The sequence below is a fragment of the Crocodylus siamensis genome, chromosome 7, assembly GCF_052110815.1.
Source record: "Crocodylus siamensis isolate JL-2025a chromosome 7, ASM5211081v1, whole genome shotgun sequence".
Classification (NCBI taxonomy): Eukaryota; Metazoa; Chordata; order Crocodylia; family Crocodylidae; genus Crocodylus; species Crocodylus siamensis.
In genome coordinates, this window is record NC_143401.1 from 52,737,838 (window position 1) to 52,756,961 (window position 19,124).

The 19,124-nt window shown below is 46.3% G+C and overlaps 1 protein-coding gene across 6 annotated transcripts in view; it reads left to right on the forward strand.

The window, feature by feature from the left end:
• MYPN (myopalladin) overlaps positions 1 to 19,124 on the forward strand; it is a 145,879-nt gene that overhangs the window by 41,041 nt on the left and 85,714 nt on the right. For 4 of the 6 annotated variants that reach the window (XM_090056710.1, XM_090056711.1, XM_090056708.1 and 1 more), the window contains one exon: positions 11,925 to 12,845. In XM_090056710.1, the coding sequence (XP_089912836.1) occupies positions 11,926 to 12,845 (920 nt within the window). In that variant the 5' untranslated portion in view covers position 11,925. Of the gene's footprint in view, positions 1 to 2,997; positions 3,017 to 11,863; positions 12,846 to 19,124 lie in introns of those variants that run through there. The other 2 variants (XM_090056714.1, XM_090056712.1) reach the window with 2 other exon arrangements.

The window sequence follows — 19,124 nt, forward strand, 5'->3', positions numbered from 1 at the left end:
GTGCTAAGAGATTTAAATCTTTCATATCATAGTAACTAAATTTAAAAGATACAGGCAAAAATGAAAATTTAGACTAAATCTACTAATTTTTAAATCAGACTGACCTCCAAAGAAGGTGTTTGAATGCTTTGCTTCCAGCTGACCACTTTACTATTAGATAAATGGAAGAATGTTCCTCTGAAAAAAACCCAAAAAAACCTATGCTTGCAATATCAGGCATTTGAAGTTCTGACAAACCAAGCAAAGAAAAGATGATCTGTGCACAGCATGTTCAGGAACTCCTTCTCTTTGCTGGGATTTCATTACTACAATTTTTTTATGAGGTGCCAGATTCTTTCTGTGACAACTAAGCAATTAATTTGACTGGCTTTGTGCTATATAAAATGTGTTGGTACACAACAGTCTCATGGGACAGACACCTCAGCTAGGAATCCCCTTGCTTTCTGCAAGCTGACATTTAAGTCAAGCCACTGCCAAATCAAACTGGAAGCTAATTCTAGCACTGTAATGTATCTTATCATAAAGGATGCTTGGCTAACAATGGAACTTTGGCAGAAATGTGGGCTCTTAGAAACTCAGAGCGATTATGCAGTTAAGAAACTGAACCAAAATTAGCAGAATACAGAGGAACTACCTATAGTCACTGTTACTGGATGCTTTCCTATGGCAGTGTAGACAATCAGGTTTGATTTCTCCATTTGCCATCCTACGTGGCACTAACAAGCCATTTAAAACCAAATGTGCACATGGGGGGTTTTTCTACTGTGATTTTGGTTCATTAAAACCTAACCATATTTTTAATCACTCTCCACTGGAATAAACTTGCTAAGGTTTTGATGTTTCACTTACCTGAGAAAATCAAGACCACTCGGTACCTGCTAGAGCAGGAGTGAGCAAAATATGGCCTCGGGTCTGCATCCAGCCTGTGAAGGGATTTTGTCTGGCCTACAGCAGGGCCCTCATCCCTGCCCAGCCTAGGCATCAGGGGCAGCCTGAGCCATGGCATTTGCAGCCAGTCCTGCCATCCCTTGTCACCTGGTGGGGCTGGAATGGTGTTGGGGCCAGACTTACTTCCCAGTAGCCCATGTGGTGGTGACTCCTTTCAGCTGCTGGTGCCATTGGACCCAGCCTCACTGCCCAGGAAACCTAGCCTGTCTGCTGGGGGTGCCAGACAGAGCAGGTGGGTGGGGTCTCCATGGAGACCAGCCCAGGACCCGCATGGACAGGCCATGTGGCTGGTCAGCTGAAATGGGACCACGGGCAGGCAGGGAGCAGTGTCCAGGGGTGGGACAGGTGGGCAAAGCTGGGGCCGGGGTTAGGATTGCAGGTCGTTGACAATGAGGGGCCAGGGCCCAAGGCAGAACTGCAATCCACTCTCCATACACCCCTGCAACAAGTGCCTGTTTGCACCAGTTCCTGCCCTGCCCACACATCCCACTCCAGGACACTACTCACTGCCCGTGGCCCCATCCAATCCACCCAGCTGATTGTGCTCTGGCCACGTGGGTTCCAGGTTGGTCTCCAGGTTGGGAATTGCTGGGCAGTAACAATGTGGAGCTGGGCCCTGGGGCAGAGCCACTTAGGGAGTTTTGGTGAGCTGTTGCAGGGCAGGGAGAGGCAGGGGGTGCTGACCCAGCATGGCAGGAGGGTTGGAGGGTACTGACCCAGCCCATAACAGGTCACCAAAATACCCTAAGTGGATTTCCAGCCCAAATAATTGCCCACCCCTGTACTAGAGATACTCCCTGAGCTGTGCATTACTAGGGATCTATAAATGAAATTAGAAAGCTACAGTAGAGCAGTATGGCTACAGCATAAGCTTTATTGATCACACCAGTGTTATATAGGTATTCCACACAGTACTTCCTACACTCCCAAAATTTTATCCCAACAAGCACTGAGTCTACTGTGAAGTCTGGAATGGATCATGAAGGTCAGCCTTTTTTTCACTGTTCCAAAGTTCTGAAGAAAAAAATGGAGTTCCCCAGAAATATTTTGTGCCACATCCTAAACCGGGGACCTGACCACATGATATCTGAGCCAGTAGGGGCATATTAAATATTGGACCCAGATCCTGACCTAAACTTTACAGCTTAAAATCCTATCTTTGCCATACAAGAACTAAGCGGTATCATTTACTATTACTAACCAAGTCTCTAACACTGTAGTCATTCCTCTAATGCAGTGGCTTTCAACCAGTGGTCTGCGGACTCCTGGGGGTGCATAGACTATGTCTAAGGGGTCCACAAAAGATTGCTATGATCAATGGAAAGTATGTGAGTACCCACACTTACAATTCAAAGGGGTCTGCACCTCCGTTCAAAATTTTTTAGGGGCCCACAAATGAAAAAATTTGAAAACCGCTGCTTAATGACATTTTTTGGTTCCTGGAAAGAAGCTTGGTAATAAAGATATTAGTATTTTAATATATAAATTAAATTTAGTCCTGTCCCCATATTCTGGCACCTTGTCAGACTGTGCTTGACCTCATTTGAAGCTGGGCTGTTCTTTTCTAGATGTAAAATCTGGACAGCTTTAGCTTACCCAAATAGTTTTCCTTACCACTTTGCTCACAGTAGTGCCTAAGGAATACAATTCCTTATAAAAAAAAAGAAAAGAAACTGCACATCTCTTAAGCCTTAGATGTAACTTGGATGTCTGATTGTCTCCTATTACTGAAATTCAGCACTGCTTCATTTGACTCTTGAAATCATGAGGCTCACAATATTTCTGATTTTAAATAACGAAGTGCTGCCTCAAAGTGCAAAGTTTGACTAGTAGCCAATTACCCTTTTGCTAAAAATAGAAAAAAATAATTTTCTATGCAAGCTGAAAATAGCAAAGAGAGTTAGCTATAACTTCATGGCCTTGCATGATCTCTAAAGAAAAATGTAAGCATAAAACAGGTCAGACTGACACTTTATTTTCAGGGCCAAGTACTATATGAAGTTATGCCTCACTGTGCTATCTCAGGAGGAACTCTGTGCTCCTATCCTGCTCTGATGAGTGGGAGAAAGTAAGTTACTTCATCCCTTTTCTTGCTTGTATCCTTCCACTCACACCTGGCCACTTGCCCTCGCTGAGGTATAACCAGGGTAAAACAACTGTTTTGGCCTTTCTCTGCTTGTAAAGAACACTGGTATATACCCTCTGTTGTCCCCACATGTCTGAACTACCTTGCTTGGCCACATGAAGAGGCCGACCTTGATCCCTGTGTGCCAGTATTGTTGTTAGTCAAAATCTAGCCATTAGTAGGGGTGTGTGAAAAAGGCCCTATTTGATTCAGATTTGGATTTGGCCAGAATTGGGGACAGTGATTCGATTCATAGTACCATAGTTGGTAGCGTCAGAAGAGACCTGGGTAGATCATCAAGTCCGACCCCCTGCCGTGGCAGGAAAGAGTACTGGGGTCAAGCAACCCCAGCAAGGTGTTAATCCAGCCTCCTCTTAAAGACCCCCAGGGTAGGAGCCAGCACCACTTCTCTTGGAAGTTGGTTCCAGATCCTAGCCACCCTAACAGTGAAGTAGCGCCTCCTGATGTCTAGCCTAAATCTACCCTCTGCCAGCTTGTGACCATTATTTTTTGTCCCTCCTGGTAGTGCTCGGGGGAACAGGGACTCCCCCAGTGCCTGCTGGTTCCCCCGACCATTTTGTAAATGTCCACTAGATCCCGCCTCAGCCTTTTCTTGTGGAGGCTGAACAGGGTCAGTTCCCTTAGCCTCTCCTCATAGGACCTGCCCTGCTGACTCCTGATCATGCGAGTGGCCCTCCTCTGCACCCTCTCCATGTTGTCCACATCCCTCCTGAAGTGCAGCGCCCAGAACTGGACACAGTACTCCAGCTGTGGCCTGACCAGTGCCGCATAGAGGGGGAGGATCACCTCCTTGGACCTGCTTGAGATGCATCTGTGGATGCATGACAAGGTACGGTTGGCCTTCCTGACTACATCCCCACACTGTCGGCCCATGTTCATTTTGGCATCAATAATGACTCCAAGGTCCTTTTCTACCTCTGCACTGATGAGAAAGGAGTTCCCCAACCTGTAGATATGGTGCTGGTTTTTCCTCCCCAGGTGCAGCACCTTGCACTTGTCAGTGTTGAAACCCATCCTGTTCTCATCCACCCACTCCTGTAACCTGTCCAGGTTCCATTGCAGCCTATTCCTCCCTTCTAGCATACCCACTTTCCCCCACATCTTAGTGTCATCTGCAAATTTGAACAGGGTGTTTTTTACACCCGTGTCCAAGTCGCTGATGAAAATGTTGAACAGTGTGGACCTGAGGACCAAGCCGTAGGGGACCCCACTGCCCATATCCCTCCAGGTCGAAAATGACCCATCCACCACCACTCTCTGGGTGCAGCCCTGCAGCCAACTAGTGACCCATTTGACTGTGCAGGTGTCAACACCACAGTCCCCTAGTTTTTTTAATGAGAATGGGGTGAGAAACAGTGTTGACCCTGTGCGTATAGCCCCTGGCTGAGTGTCTCAGGAAGCAGGACTGCATCTCTACCCCTGCACAGGATCTGTAAGTGGTCCCTGCTGCTGGCATCCCTTGCAGGAGCTCCAGGAGTCTCCCATGCAGCAGGTGGTGGCTTCTCCCCTGAAGTCCCTGCAAGAAAGCTTATTGCTGCCCAGACCCCTTCCCTGGCACAGCAGAGAGCAGTGTCTGGGCTGCAGGTTGTAAGAGTTTCCCCTGCCAAGCACAGCCTCACAGCACCAGCCAAATGCAGCCCCTCCCTGGGCCCTGCCTGGCCTCGGACTTCTGGTGGCTGGAGCAGACCCTGCCCCTCTAGCCCAGAGCTCCCTCCAGCACCTGAGCCTGCCCCTCCCCAATGCCTTCTCACTTAAGGGAAAATACCAGGGCAGTCTCCAGCCTCTCCCCCTGTCCCTGTGTCCCCCTCCCCTGCTGTGCTCACCCAGCCATGCAGGGGCTTGCAGGAGGGTCTTCCAAGGCTCAGAGTCCCCTCACGGGCAGCTCCTCTCTTGTCCTGCCCTGGCAGGGCTCGGAGGGGAAGGGAAGGAGAAGCACTCTTCATGCAGCCTCTTGCTACTTCTGCAGGGCTCTGCCAGGGGCTCTCAGAGGGGTGGCCCTGGGGAGATCCTTTGCCTGGTCTCCAGCCTGTCTGCTGGGGGTGCCAGACAGAGCAGGTGGGCGGGGTCTCCATGGAGACCAGCCCAGGACCCGCATGGACAGGCCATGTGGCTGGTCAGCTGAAATGGGACCACGGGCAGGCAGGGAGCAGTGTCCAGGAGTGGGACAGGTGGGCAAAGCTGGGGCCGGGGTTAGGATTGCAGGTCGTTGACAATGAGGGGCCAGGGCCCAAGGCAGAACTGCAATCCACTCTCCATACACCCCTGCAACAAGTGCCTGTTTGCACCAGTTCCTGCCCTGCCCACACATCCCACTCCAGGACACTACTCACTGCCCGTGGCCCCATCCAATCCACCCATCCCCCTCCCCCCTCTGTTGTTCTCCCCCCCAGGAAAAGCTGTTCCCCCCTTTTAAACAAGCCTGTCAGCCTATCCCAGGCCAGGGCTCTTCTCAGGCTTTTGCTAAGGTCACTCATTCAAACCCTGCTATGGTTACATCACACCCCCGCCCCCGCCTTCCAAGAGGGCTACCTCCAAAGCAGCTTCACTGGCAGGGCAAACGATGTCCCTGCTGGGACAAACTCTGGCTCTTCACACTCTGTCCCTCTGCAGGGCAGCCCTTCCTATTCCTTCAGGAGTGGCTGTATTTCCTGTGGCATCCACTGAAAATAGGCTGTACAATTTCCTTTTCATGCTCAGCCAGCTTCATGGTGCTGAGTAAGAACAAGACTACAGCTCTGCCTCACCTGCTTTTGAGAGATATGTGCTCCTGGTTAGCAAAAGAGGAACTGAAAATGTACACAGGCTCTGTTTGATATAGGCAAATGAGAGAGAGTGGCTCTCGGTGTTGCCCCATCACACATGTATGCTAGGTTTAATGTAAACGTGGCCCTAGGCATTGCCATTTACTCAGTCCAACAGCTTCTTTTTCTATGACACTTGTTTATCTATTAGATGGTAATCTTTTCAGGGCAGGGAGATTATTATTGGCTAAGTAGTAATATGTATCCTGGCATTGACTTTTGCATCAAAAGGGTATTGGCTGTACTCTTATGAGGTAGTATTATGTTCTCCATCCAGTCATGAAGCAGTTTACAACACAGTCACCTTCATCAAGTACCTCCATCTTCTGTGCACGACAAATCAGTGTTCTTCTCTGTTCTAAAGATCCGCTGGAACAATGAGTCAATCAGTTTTAGTGCCAATGCTTCCTTGTTCCATGAATATCATAGACTGTCCCAACATAAAAAAGGAATGGAGATGGTTTAGTGCTAGGAGTTGAAGAGGATGCACACCAAACTAACATTCTAAAGTTATTCCATGTGTGACTTTTCCTACAGCCACAACTGTAACACAAAACTGGGTTTCAGATTTTTTGTCCCTTATAATTTTGTTTGTTTGACATTACCAAAACAGAGTAATAAAACTGCAGATACAAAATGACATTTAAGATAAAATATTAAATAACGGCTTATCTGAACATTTTTCCAGTTTCTTCTGCACATCAGTTCAATAAACTTATACTTAAGTTTGAATGTAATGTAGCTCCATTTTTGTCAGTAGGGCTACTCATTTTCTTACTATTTGGTACATGCTTAAGTATCTTGCTAGAAAAGGACTGGGTGTTTTATAAGAGAAAAATGCTACTAAATATCCTTGTTGGGGGGGAAAAAGTTGATTTTTACATAATTGCTAGATTTTGTTCTGAAAATCCATTTAATTTTTCCAAAGAAAGAAAGAGAAATGTGCATGAGGAAGGGAAAAAGAAAAGCAACAACTAGGAAAAAGCAACTGCTGTTTGCAACCTATTTACTCACCCTAGAACCTGGCAAACTATGCCACAAAGATCATTCTTTCTAATTTCCTAATTTTGTCACAGCAAAGTGATGCAAAAATCGACTTCTCAGCTAGGGACAGAAGTCACATATAAACCAGCGTACATGATCAGGAACCAGTTCAAACCTGTAACAGAACAGAAGTTCAGTGCACTTAACTGCTTTCAAAATGGCTGAAGCTGATTTAAGATAAACGTGTATAAATGTAGTATCAGACTTAACTGATTTAGGTCAAACCAGTTTGTGGAACTTCTGTTTCAGATCCCCTCCCAATTCATGTTAACTCACAGTCCTCCACCATTTCAGGATGCTGTGCAGCCCTGGGCTGTGCTACTGGCTCCCGCATAGCAGGGCTGACCCCATTCCCAGCTGTCAGTGGGACTTTTCCATCCCCTGCAGCCAGGAGCCAAGCCGATTCCCTCCGCCCCCTCCTCAGCCACGGGGAGATTAGCCTGGCTCCCAGCTTGGGCAGGGGGAGTAAAGCCCCCAATTTGGGCTTCCCCCAACCTGCCACTGCTGGGTACAGCCCAACAGAGGTCCAGAGCTGGGTTGGAGAGGCCATTTCTGCCCCCCGCCCTCCTTCCTAGCACTGCCCAGATAGCACTGCCCAGATACTGGTATGGGCCATTGCAAGGGTCTGGCTGCTGTTCCAGTTTGAAAAGTGAACATCAGTTTACTCGTGTAACCCAGGCAGTACTCCAAGAGGTACCCCCTCTCCAACTGAAGGGCTCAAAGCAGGTGCACAAGTGCTATGGGAGGTGTAGGGACTCTCCTCCCCCTATAGAGCAGAGCCAGACCACCAATGGGGACTTAACCATATACCTTTTAATGAGGGAACAATACTGGGAACATAACAGGCATAAATCAGAGGGTATTGTAGACACTACAATGCTCCAAGGGGGCAGGATTCAACAAAGGTTAGACAATTACAATCATTGACAAAAGACAGGGTTAACAAATATAAAACACAAACAGCAGAGCAAACAATACTGGTTGGTGAACTATAAAAAGGCACAAAATACAAAATGTCAAATGACAAGGGAAGTATAGGGCCCAGGTACCTGGAGAGGGAGAAAGGGGGGAAAACACAATGGCTTCTTTCCACTGCAAGAAGATTTGCTTCTTGTTAACTCACTCACCCCAGCTAGGACTTGAAATCAGATCTCCCACATGGGCAACAGAAACACTGCCACACAACCACCAATGCTGATACTGCTCTATGCTGCTAGTGGTCTTGACCTTCCTGGAGCCCCGGCCTCACGTTGAGCTGCCTAGCCTCTGATTGGAGGAGCTGGAAGCAGAGCTGGGAACCTCTCAGGTCACTGCTCAGATTCTTGCTGGAGCTGGGGGAGCCTCTTCTGCTGGCTTCAGCCTCTCCCAGGGGATCCTGGAGCCTAGCGGGGATCCTCTCCTGCCGGCCACACACCATGCCGCTGAGGGTCCAAATGCTGCCTGCAGGTCCTGCTCCTTCTGGCTCTTCTGGGGCAACTCCTCCTGCCCCACTGGCTCAGCTCTTGGCAGCTCTGTGAAGCTCCTTGCTTGTGGTCCCTCGCTGGTCTCTCTGAATCAGCCACACTGCCCCTTTTATTCCCCTCCAGGTGACCCAACGGGCCAATCACGGGACACGGAAGGTGTGTCTCTGGGGCCTGATTGGGGAGGAAAGGGAATCCCAAGTCCTCCAATCATCTTTTACCCCTTTCAAAACCCCTGGGCTAGGTCACTGCCAGCCACCCTGTCACACTTGCTTATCAGTTCAATCTAGGCATTTTAATGAAACCTGGAAAGATTGAATCGATTCAGCTTCAGACTTTCTGATTGTCTGTACTTGGCGCTCCTGGTTAATATGGCTGACTCCTATTCAAGAAGACAACAAAGAGGGATAAAAGATACAAGAAGAATAGTCGGAGGAAAGAAACAGACATGCTATAGAAGGAACAGCAGTAGGCGTTTTAGGTTCACATTTTATGAGCACATTTTATGAGCTGTGATTCTCCACTAGGGTGCCACAGCATTCTGGAATTCTTTGAGATCCATTCAAGGGTGCCATATAATATTAGTCCTGTTAGGTCCATCGCCATAATTCACAGGATGAACCAGATATTTCAAATAGAAATCCATAATTGTAGTCTTTCTGAGTTCTTTGCAACAGAAAAAAGTACTCCATTATTTTTCTATAGGCAAACAATAGTGAAAACTAAGAGCTGGCATTTTCCAGAGAGTGCCTCAAGTCTGTCCAGCAGGGCTTCAAATCTAAAAAGGCTGAGAACCACTGACCTAGAGGAAAGCTTGGATTCATTCTTCTTATTTGTTGCAGTGAGAACATCTTCTGACCAGTGAAAACAGGCCTCCTGGCCCCTAAATGTAAATTTTCTTTCACCATAAAAGCTTTTGGATCTATTACTATAATAGTTTTGCAAACTGATGTCGATGCCCGCACAGTCAAATGGGTCGCCAACTGGCTGGAGGGCCGCACCCAGAGGGTGGTAGTGGATGGGTCCTTCTCAACTTGGAAGGACGTGGGCAGTGGGGTTCCGCAGGGCTCGGTCCTCGGGCCCGCGCTGTTCAACATCTTCATCAGTGATTTGGACGAGGGGTAAAAAGCACCCTGTTCAAATTTGCTGATGACACTAAGATGTTGGGGGATGTGGGCACACTAGAAGGAAGCAACAGGCTACAATTGGACCTGGACAGGTTACAAGGGTGGGCGGATGAGAATAGGATGGGATTCAACACAGACAAGTGCAAAGTGATGCACCTCGGGAGGAATAACTGGCACCATACCTACAGGTTAGGGAACTCCCCTCTTGTCAGCACAGAGGCGGAAAAGGATCTGGGGGTCATCATTGACTCCAAGATGAACATGGGCCGGCAGTGTGGGGAGGCAGTCAGGAAGGCCAACCACACCTTGTCGTGCATCCACAGATGCATCTCGAGCAGGTCCAAGGAGGTGATCCTCCCCCTCTATGCGGCACTGTCAGGCCGCAGCTGGAGCACTACGTCCAGTTCTGGGCGCCGCACTTCAAGAGGGATGTGGACAGCATCGAGAGAGTCCAGAGGAGGGCCACTCGCATGATCGGGGACAGCAGGGCAGGCCCTACAAGGACAGGCTATGGGACCTGAACCTGTTCAGCCTCCACAAGAGAAGGCTGAGGGGGGATCTAGTGGCCTGTTATAAACTAGTCAGGGGGATCAGCAGGCATTGGGGGAGTCACTGTTCCCCCGAGCACTGCCAGGAGTGACCAGGAATAACAGTCACAAGCTGGCAGAGGGTAGATTTAGGCTTGATATCAGGAGGTGCTACTTCATGATCAGGGTGGCTAGGGTCTGGAACCAACTTCCAAGAGAAGTGGTGCAGGCTCCTACCCTGGGGGTTTTTAAGAGGAGGTTAGATGAACATCTTGCTGGGGTCATTTGACCCCAGTACTCTTTCCCACCATGGCAGGGGGTCGGACTAGGTGATCTAATCAGGTCCCTTCCGACCCTAGAAACTATAAAACTATGAAACTATGAACAGAAAGTGTGAAAACCCTTAATCATCAGCTTTTGCTTCTTTTTTTTAAGTTCAGAGGTTTGGTCATATCATTCTTTGGCTTCTTTTTAGTCAATAAAAAAAACTTCACACAGGAAGTATTTTACATATAGAATATTTATCTCTCTATATATTTTCAAATGATTAACATTTAAATGATTTTCTGCCACCCCTCACCCACTCCGAATAATTCAGGACTTTAACCTTAATGCACCTTAACAATATGAAACCCAGGCTGTTTATTTGAGAAGAATAGGTAGGAGAGCAACCGTATTACATTGGCCCAGTCCATAGGCAGGACCAAAGGGAGTTCCAGGCCTTCCAGAATGGATGATAATAAGCTGGTTGCCATTTGCATTCATTTACTCAGTATTGAAATTTGGGCTTCCCAATAGCATCGTGTCATCTGTAACAGTGCATTTAATTATGGTCCCCATGGGTGTCTTTACACATGATCCAACAGCCACTCTAATTAAAGTACCCACAACATCATTCAGTTTATTCAGTGTCCCATGCTTCAAAACGATGGCAGGGGCACTTTAGCTAAAGTTCTTTGACGAGTTTTAGTTAAAGCACCCCCACTGCCATTTTGAAGCATGAGGATGCTAAATATACATGACGCAAAGGCTACTGGTGCGTGCCAATTAGCACACTCCAGCAGACTTGATTAACTGAGTCTGCTCCGTGTGCTAATTAGCACTCATTGGAGCAGGTGTGCAGTACACCTGTAGGTGCCCCATGGCTCCAAGAAAGGGGTTTAAGTAGCTGGTAACACAAAGGACAGTCAAGTTGAACTATACGATAGAGGTCCATTTTTCTTTATTTTACATATTTAATTTACAAAATAAGTATCATGCATCATCTTATCCACACTGTAAGATGTTCATAATTTGGCACATTAATTGCATCCTGGGAATCGGAGTAAAGTATACTAGATGTTGTACCTGCATTTTCCTGTAATGCAACATCTTTTATGAGTTTTCAATGAAAAATTATTTTGTATATATTTATCTCCTCAAGATGATTTTGTGAGGTCAAAATATTTATTGTCTCTCAGCAAGGTGCAGATTAAATTTCCTCAATTTAAAAGTATTGTAATTTTCCCCTGATTGCCAGTTCTTTATAAGTCTTTCTGGCTCACCTATAACCAAAATTTTGTAATTTTAACTGAGTTAACAATTCTGTTTATGGCATGTTACCTGAAATAGAATACATGCCATGCTCCAGAGCTGTTTTAACTCTGCAAGACTGCCAAGAGTAAAAAGTAATAAAAAATATTTTAACTAGTAAAGTTGAGTGTCTGAACCTGATACACAGAGAAGCAACTTTATTTAAAAAGAAGGGGCCATATTTGCAGCTAATTGTCAGCATGCAACGGCACTTAAAACACTGTATTCTGCTTTTCAGAGGCCTATATAACTCTGTGCTGTTGGTGAGGTGTGGTCCTATTTGTCCTTTCTGTTGACAGCATGCAAGACGACAGTTTAGAATCTTCTACTTCAATATCTCAACTTCTGAGAGAGAGTTATTTAGCTGACACTAAACATCAAGGGAACAGTGAAAGAAGTAGATCAGAACCATCTCCACACACTTTCCATTATGGCAATACTTCTGGGAATTCAGATGAGGTAACTGGCCAAGATGACCTTCCAGATCTCTCTGCCTTTCTGAGCCAAGAAGAGTTAGATGAAAGTGTAAATCTGGCAAGACAAGCAATTGATCAGAATCCACCTGAAAGTAAGCAGGATGAACAACTGACATATTATCCCTCTGATCAGCTGAAAAACTCTGTGAGAAAAGTTTCAAATAAACAAGTGGCCCAGTCTACAGCTTTGCCAACTTCAGACAATGCTCTGCACTCAAACTTCTGTCATGATCATGTCAGTGGTTCCAAGAGGAGCTCTCAGGAGCTAAAGAAACAACAGCTTCCTTCTGAAGCCGAATCAAAGAAAGAATTCCTAAATAAGGCAGCAGATTTTATTGAAGAGCTTTCCTCACTTTTCAAAGCACATAATTCAGAAAGAATAAGACCTAGAACATGCAAAAACTACAGGAGCAAATTTGATTCTAAAAACAGGGATGCTCAAAAAGGTAGTTCTAGTTTCCCAACTCTATCAGAAAACAGAGAGAGACTTTCTATTCCAACACCTGAAGACTCCGATAATAACTCAGAGCATGCACTTGAAAAAACAGGTGATCAACAAGAGGCAAACTCTGCAGCTATGAATCAACTGGCAAGCACAGAGTCAGCACCTACATCTTTCTATTCTGATGAGCCTATTGGACAACCACCACGCTTTACTCAGAAACTGAAGAGCAGGGAAGTTCCTGAAGGAACCAAAGTGCAATTGGACTGCATTGTGGTAGGAATTCCAGCACCTGAAGTCAGGTAAACATATTCGACTCTTGCCATTTTACATTATGATAATGGTAGGTATATGCCCTACCCTGCTAAAATATATTTTATAGTAATTTGTAGAAGCAATTCTTGGTTTTTGGTTATTAACATTGATTAGAAATAAATCCAACTGTCTTCCTTAAATTATCCAGAAAGTTATTAATATTTTAATTTCAGACATTTAAGGACAATTTTCCCGTTAAATTTTAGAGAACAGTTGTTAAAGAGGCAAGTCTTCTGCAATTAAATCGCTGAGAAAGATTATTTCTTTTACAGAAACTGAGCAAATTTCACAGTGAACAAGCTGAAAATACCTATGTTAATGCTAATAAATAAGAAATACAAAAACATTTAAACTGAAAAGATACAGGATTGCATAAGCAAGAGACTTTTTAAAATTATGAAATAAATATGTAGATAGTTTCATAGTTGGTAGGGTCAGAAGGGACCTGAGCAGATCATCAAGTCCGACCCCCTGCCATGGCAGGAAAGAGTACTGGGATCAAATGACCCCAGCAAAGTGTTCATCTAGCCTCCTCTTAAAGACCCCCAGGGTAGGAGCCAGCACCACTTCTCTTGGAAGTTGGTTCCAGATCCTAGCCGCCCTGACCGTGAAGTAGTGCCTCCTGATGCCTAGTCTGCATCTTCCCTCTCCCAGCTTGTGATCATTATTCCTAGTCACTCCTGGCGGTGCTCAGGGGAACAGGGACTCCCCCAATGCCTGCTGGTCTCCTCTCACTAGTTTGTAACAGGCCACTAAATCCCCCCTCAGCCTTCTCTTGTGGAGGCTAAACAGGTTCAGGTCCCATAGCCTGTCCTTGTAGGGCCTGCCCTGCTGCCCCCTGATCATGCAAGTGGCCCTCCTCTGCACCCTCTCCATGTTGTCCACATCCCTCCTGAAGTGCAGCGCCCAGAACTGGATGCAGTACTCCAACTGCGGCCTGACCAGTGCCGCATAGAGGGGGAGGATCACCTCCTTGGACCGGATTGAGATGCATCTGTGGATGCATGACAAGGTATGGTTGGCTTTCCTGACCACTTCCCCACACTGTTGGCCCATGTTCATTTTGGCATCAATAATGACTCCAAGATCCTTTTCCGCCTCTGCACTGACAAGAAGGGAGTTCCTCAGCTTGTAGGTGTGCTGCTGATTCTTCCTCCCCAGGTGCAGCACCTTGCACTTGTCAGTGTTGAAACCCATCCTATTCTCATCCACCCATCCCTGTAACCTGTCTAGGTCCCATTGCAACCTATTCCTCCCTTCTAGCGTGCCCACTTTCCCCCACATCTTAGTGTCGTCTGCAAATTTGCACCGGGTGCTTTTTACACCCTCGCCCAAGTAGCTGATGAAGATGTTGAACAGTGCGGGCCCGAGGACCAAGCCCTGGGGGACCCCACTGCCCACATCCCTCCAGGTCAAATATGACCCATCCACCACCACTCTCTGGGTGCGGCCCTCCAGCCAGTTAGTGAACCATTTGACTGTGTAGGTGTCGATGCCACAGTCCCCTAGTTTTTTAATGAGAATGGGGTGAGTGAGAGACAGTGTCAGAGGCCTTCCTAAAGTCCAGAAAAACTACGTCCACTGCTACCCCTACTTCTAAGGATTTGGTGACCTGGTCATAGAAGACCACCAGGTTGGTCTGACAGGACCTGCCTCTAATGAACCCGTGTTGGTTGCCCCTAAGCATAATCTCCCCTGCTGGCCCCTCATGGACATGTGCCATGATAATTCTCTCAAAAAGCTTACCCAGGATTGAGGTAAGACCAACTGACCTATAGTTTCCCGGGTCCTCCTTCTTCCCCTTTTTGAAGATGGGAACCACGTTGGCCCTCTTCCAGTCCTCTGGCACCACACCAGAGCACCACGAGTGCTCGTAAAGCCGTGCCAGGGGTCCTGTAATGACCTCTGCTAATTCCCTCAGCCCTCTGAGGTGGAGATCGTCAGGACCAGCTGTTTTAAATACATCCAGTCCCTCCAGAAGTTCCCTGACTAGATCCTCACTGACCCTAGACCTGGTTGCCCCTCCCCTTGGGCCTGCGGGGGTCTCGGTGCAGGGGGTGACCCGGTCCCTGCTCAGGAAAATGGAGACAAAGAAATTGTTAAATAGGTTAGCTTTGTCATCTGGTGTAATGATCAGATTTTCTAGTGTGTCTTGTAGAGGCCCCACATTACCTGGTACCTTCTTTTTCCCCACTATGTATTTAAAAAAGGACTTTCTGTTGTCCTTGATCCAGGTAGCTAGTCCCAGTTCCATCTCCGCCTTGGCCTTCCTGACTGCCCCCCTGCAGCCCCGAACAACCAAGGTATAGTCCTCCCTGGTGATGGCCCCTCCCTTCCATTGGGTGTACACCTCCTTTTTAGCTAGGAGATGTTCCTGTATGCTTCTGGTAAGCCATGGGGGCTTTTGCACCCTCTTGCCCCCTTTGGTCCGTGTTGGGATTACCTCCCTTGGGCTTGGAGGATCGTTTCTTTAAGGAATGACCACTCTTCTTGGACACCTGACTCGCTTCCCATCTCAGTGCCTCCCCAGCTATTCTCCTTACCTCATTGAAGTCTGCCCTCCTGAAGTCCGGGGCTGCTGCCTTGCTGCAGGCCTTTGCCACCTTGCACTAGATGGTGAATTCCAGCAGGTGATGATCGCTGTCACCCAGGTGGTCGAGCACCTGCAGCCCCCTCACCAGGTTGTCACCTGTGGCCAGCACCAGGTCCAACAAGACATCTCCCCTGGTGGGGCTGTGCACCTCCTGGGTTAGATGGAGGTCCTGCATTTTGGCTAGGAACCTACGTGAGCGGTCAGACCTGGCTGACTGCTCTTCCCAGCAGATGTCTGGAAAGTTCAGGTCACCCATGATGACCACATCCTTTAACCTAACTACCTCCATGAGCTGAGTGAAGAATTCCTGATCTAGCTCTTCCCCTTGGTTGGGTGGTCTGTAGTAGATCCCCACCATTAAGTCCCTTTCCCCTTTAGATAAAAGATTAAAAAACCCCACAGAGCCAGAAAACCTCAATACCAATCCAGATTCTGGCAATGATTCCTCCCACTTAACCTTAGTTTCTCCATCTATAAATGTTTCAGTTAGTCACTGTTTCTACCTGCAGCTGGGGAGATGTTGATGATTAAATAGAAAGTGGTTGTAAAGATTTTTGGAAATTAAATATAGGTCAAGGGGGAAACAGATTATTAAAATAATCACTTTTATCCTGGAATTCTCTGTCTTCACTGGTATTTCTAAACCTAAAACTGTTAAAATATAAATCATAGGGCATTTTTTTCATTCAATTATGTTGGTGCAACCATATAGACTTTGCTGGAGTTGTGTCAGTGTAAATACAAGGAGAATTTGATTCGTCTTCTAAGGAAATGCTATTTACTTTTTTTTTTTATTAATACCTTTAGTATTTTAAAAAAGGTAGGTTAGTTGCCTACTGTTTTCTTAGATAAATCTCAGTTGCCTTCTAAAATATATTGAAGGGCCTTTCTTGTGCCTTCAGAGTTCTCATTCAACACTAGGTTTATAACTTCTCTAGTAAGTGTAACAATCATCATCATCTTCATCAAATGAAAGGCATCCAGAGATTTCTGGGGTAAAGAATTTGTCTTCTGTGCTCTCAGTCTCACTCCCCAGTGGTTGCTATCTCTCAGAAAGGAGTCCTGGCAGTATGTTCCTCTATTAAGAGGAAAGGAGTGAAGAGCTACAACAATTCCTTTTGTTTTGGCCAATCTTCAAATATGGAAAATCCTTCTAAAGAGGACAACAAGAATTTCCTCCATTTATGAGAAGCCATTCTAAATGGAGATTGTCAGGCCATTTTTGTCCCCATTGAGCCTATGCTTTCAATCCCCAAAGCTAAACCATGATTTATGGTATCACAGTGAATCTTTTGTCAGATTTGTCAGTGACAGGAATGTGAATTTCCTTTAAAGGATCTGTTAGCTGTCAATAGAAGAAGTATGGTGTTCCTAAGCTGAAACTGAAGGAAAGCATCTTACTTGGGGCAATAACCTTCCAGCATGTTTCTTACTCAAATTCTGTGATCTAATTAAGTGTTTGGGGGAGGGGAGTCTTTTCTTTTCTTCATAATCTGGTTGTTGTATTTCTGTCATCCAAAATGCTAAACTGAGTTCAGACCTCTGTCTGGTAGAAGAGAAACCTTCTAGAAAGGAGAATAATAAAAGGAAAGAGATTTTCCTGAAAAGAGTAGAATGGCTATACTTCCAGCCCTTATATATTCATTTCCTGTTCTGAAGAAGTCTCTAGCTTCTAAAAAGGAGTTTTTGCCTAGACATTAGAAGCCATTTTTCTCTCTTGGATGCAAACTAACGTCTTGAACTGGAATACCTGCATTTAGTTTGAGGATGTTTTTCTATTCTAATAGAGTTATTCTGACTTGTTACAGTGGTGTAAGTTTAAATAACTCCACGCCACTTCACTTCACTTCACTTCACTTACACTGGTGTAAGTTTAAATAACTCCAAAGAAGTAGCTATTGTGCACATAAGATGTTGTTAAACTGGGTTCTTTTTCTGATTCATAAGCCTGTATTAAGTTAGTAGTAAAAAAGAGTAGAAATGACTATAGAAAGATCATTGCAAAGTATTTCCATCATAAATGCATAGTAGTGAAATTCACCTGACCAGAAACACTGAACATGATAACATTCTGAATCTAAATTCTTCTTGAGAAATCTAAGTACTTGTCTAGAGACAGTAATAACAAGGTTAATTGGAAAATATATTATAATATAATAAAAGCCTTCATCTATCTATCTGTCCATAAAGCTCTGGACCAACTGCACATGCACTGCTTAGAGAGCGTGCGCTGATTGGCTGCGAGGGTTACGGACAGAGGGAGCAAGGGAGCTGCTGCACTGCCCCTCCCCCCCAACAGCTGTAAGGGAGGGGGAGGTGGCGAGAAAGAGGGGAAGAAGGGAAGGGGGAGGGGAAGTGGAGTTCCCAGTGGCAGTGCGCCCCCACTACCGCTGCACCCCCCCCACTGCTGCCACAACCACTTCCCAGCCCCAACAACAGCCAGCAGAAAGGGGGAGGTGGCAGGGAGGGAGGGAGGGAGGGAGGAGGGGGGGAAGGGTGTCTTAGCCACCTGCGAGGATTTGTGATTGAGAGAGAGGTTGGGGGTAAAAAGGTAAGAAAGGTTTATTGACTTAACAAAAATACAACTATGTGTAGTAACAAAACAAGGACAATAATAATTTGGGTTGGCAACTTATTGGCAGTCCCCTCCGATGCCTGATATATGACAAGTTCCTCTTATGCAAAGCTTAGCAAAGTTAGGAGTCCCCAATCAGCGCTGTCCAAGTGGCACTGGGAAGGACCCTGGTATTCAGTCCTTGGGCTCCTTGAGATCCACAGGCCCACTGATCCAGGTCAGCAGCTAATTAGTAGTTTCTTTTACAGAGCTGCATCTTTCTTCTAAATGATTTCTGGATGTGCCAGGTAATTAATAACTTCTGAGCTATGATGATGATAATTTATAGCTATTTAGATTTTTTTTATTACAATTATTTTTAGGACTGACCAATAGCAGTACAAGCTTTGCATTGTTTTGATAAGGTTAATTTTAATTATGTTACAAAGCTTACCACTACTTTTATAAGGCCTTGCTAAATTTACTAGTTCTCATTACTACATACAAAGCTTTATTACATCTTTGACTTTAATTAGGCTTTTAAATAACAACATATAGCTTAATAGCTGAATAAATGACAGAAAAACATTTGGTCTGATTTTTACAGCATTTAGCAAGCACCTTAGACACAATTTTTAGCTGTCACAGAGGGGAGGTAGGGAGAGGGAACATGTTGCATGCTGCCAGGTGTTGGAGGCTTCCACCGCATGCAAGCTCCCCTCCCCACCTATTCCTGGGAGTGCCAGTGGCATGGCGTAGAGTGGTAGGGGATGGGGGGGTACATGGCGCCACACCTGGAGTGACAGGGGGTGGGGGTGGCTATGGGGCCATAGGTGGGGGGAGAAGATGCAGAGGGTGGGGATGCACATGGGGCTGGAGGCAGGGGGGGACATGGGGGTAAGGGGGTGTAGAGAGCCAGATGCACGGGGTAGGGGGATGCAGGGGGGGGGGACACATGGGGCCAGAGGCAGACCAGCAGCACCATGGGGCACTGGGTGAGAGTGCTCCATCCCTGCCCCCGCCCCCCATCATTCATGACAGGCAATTTGCTAGTATCATTAATAAAGCCCATGTGACAGTATCAGTATCTGCTAAAAGGTATCACAAACTATGGCTTTG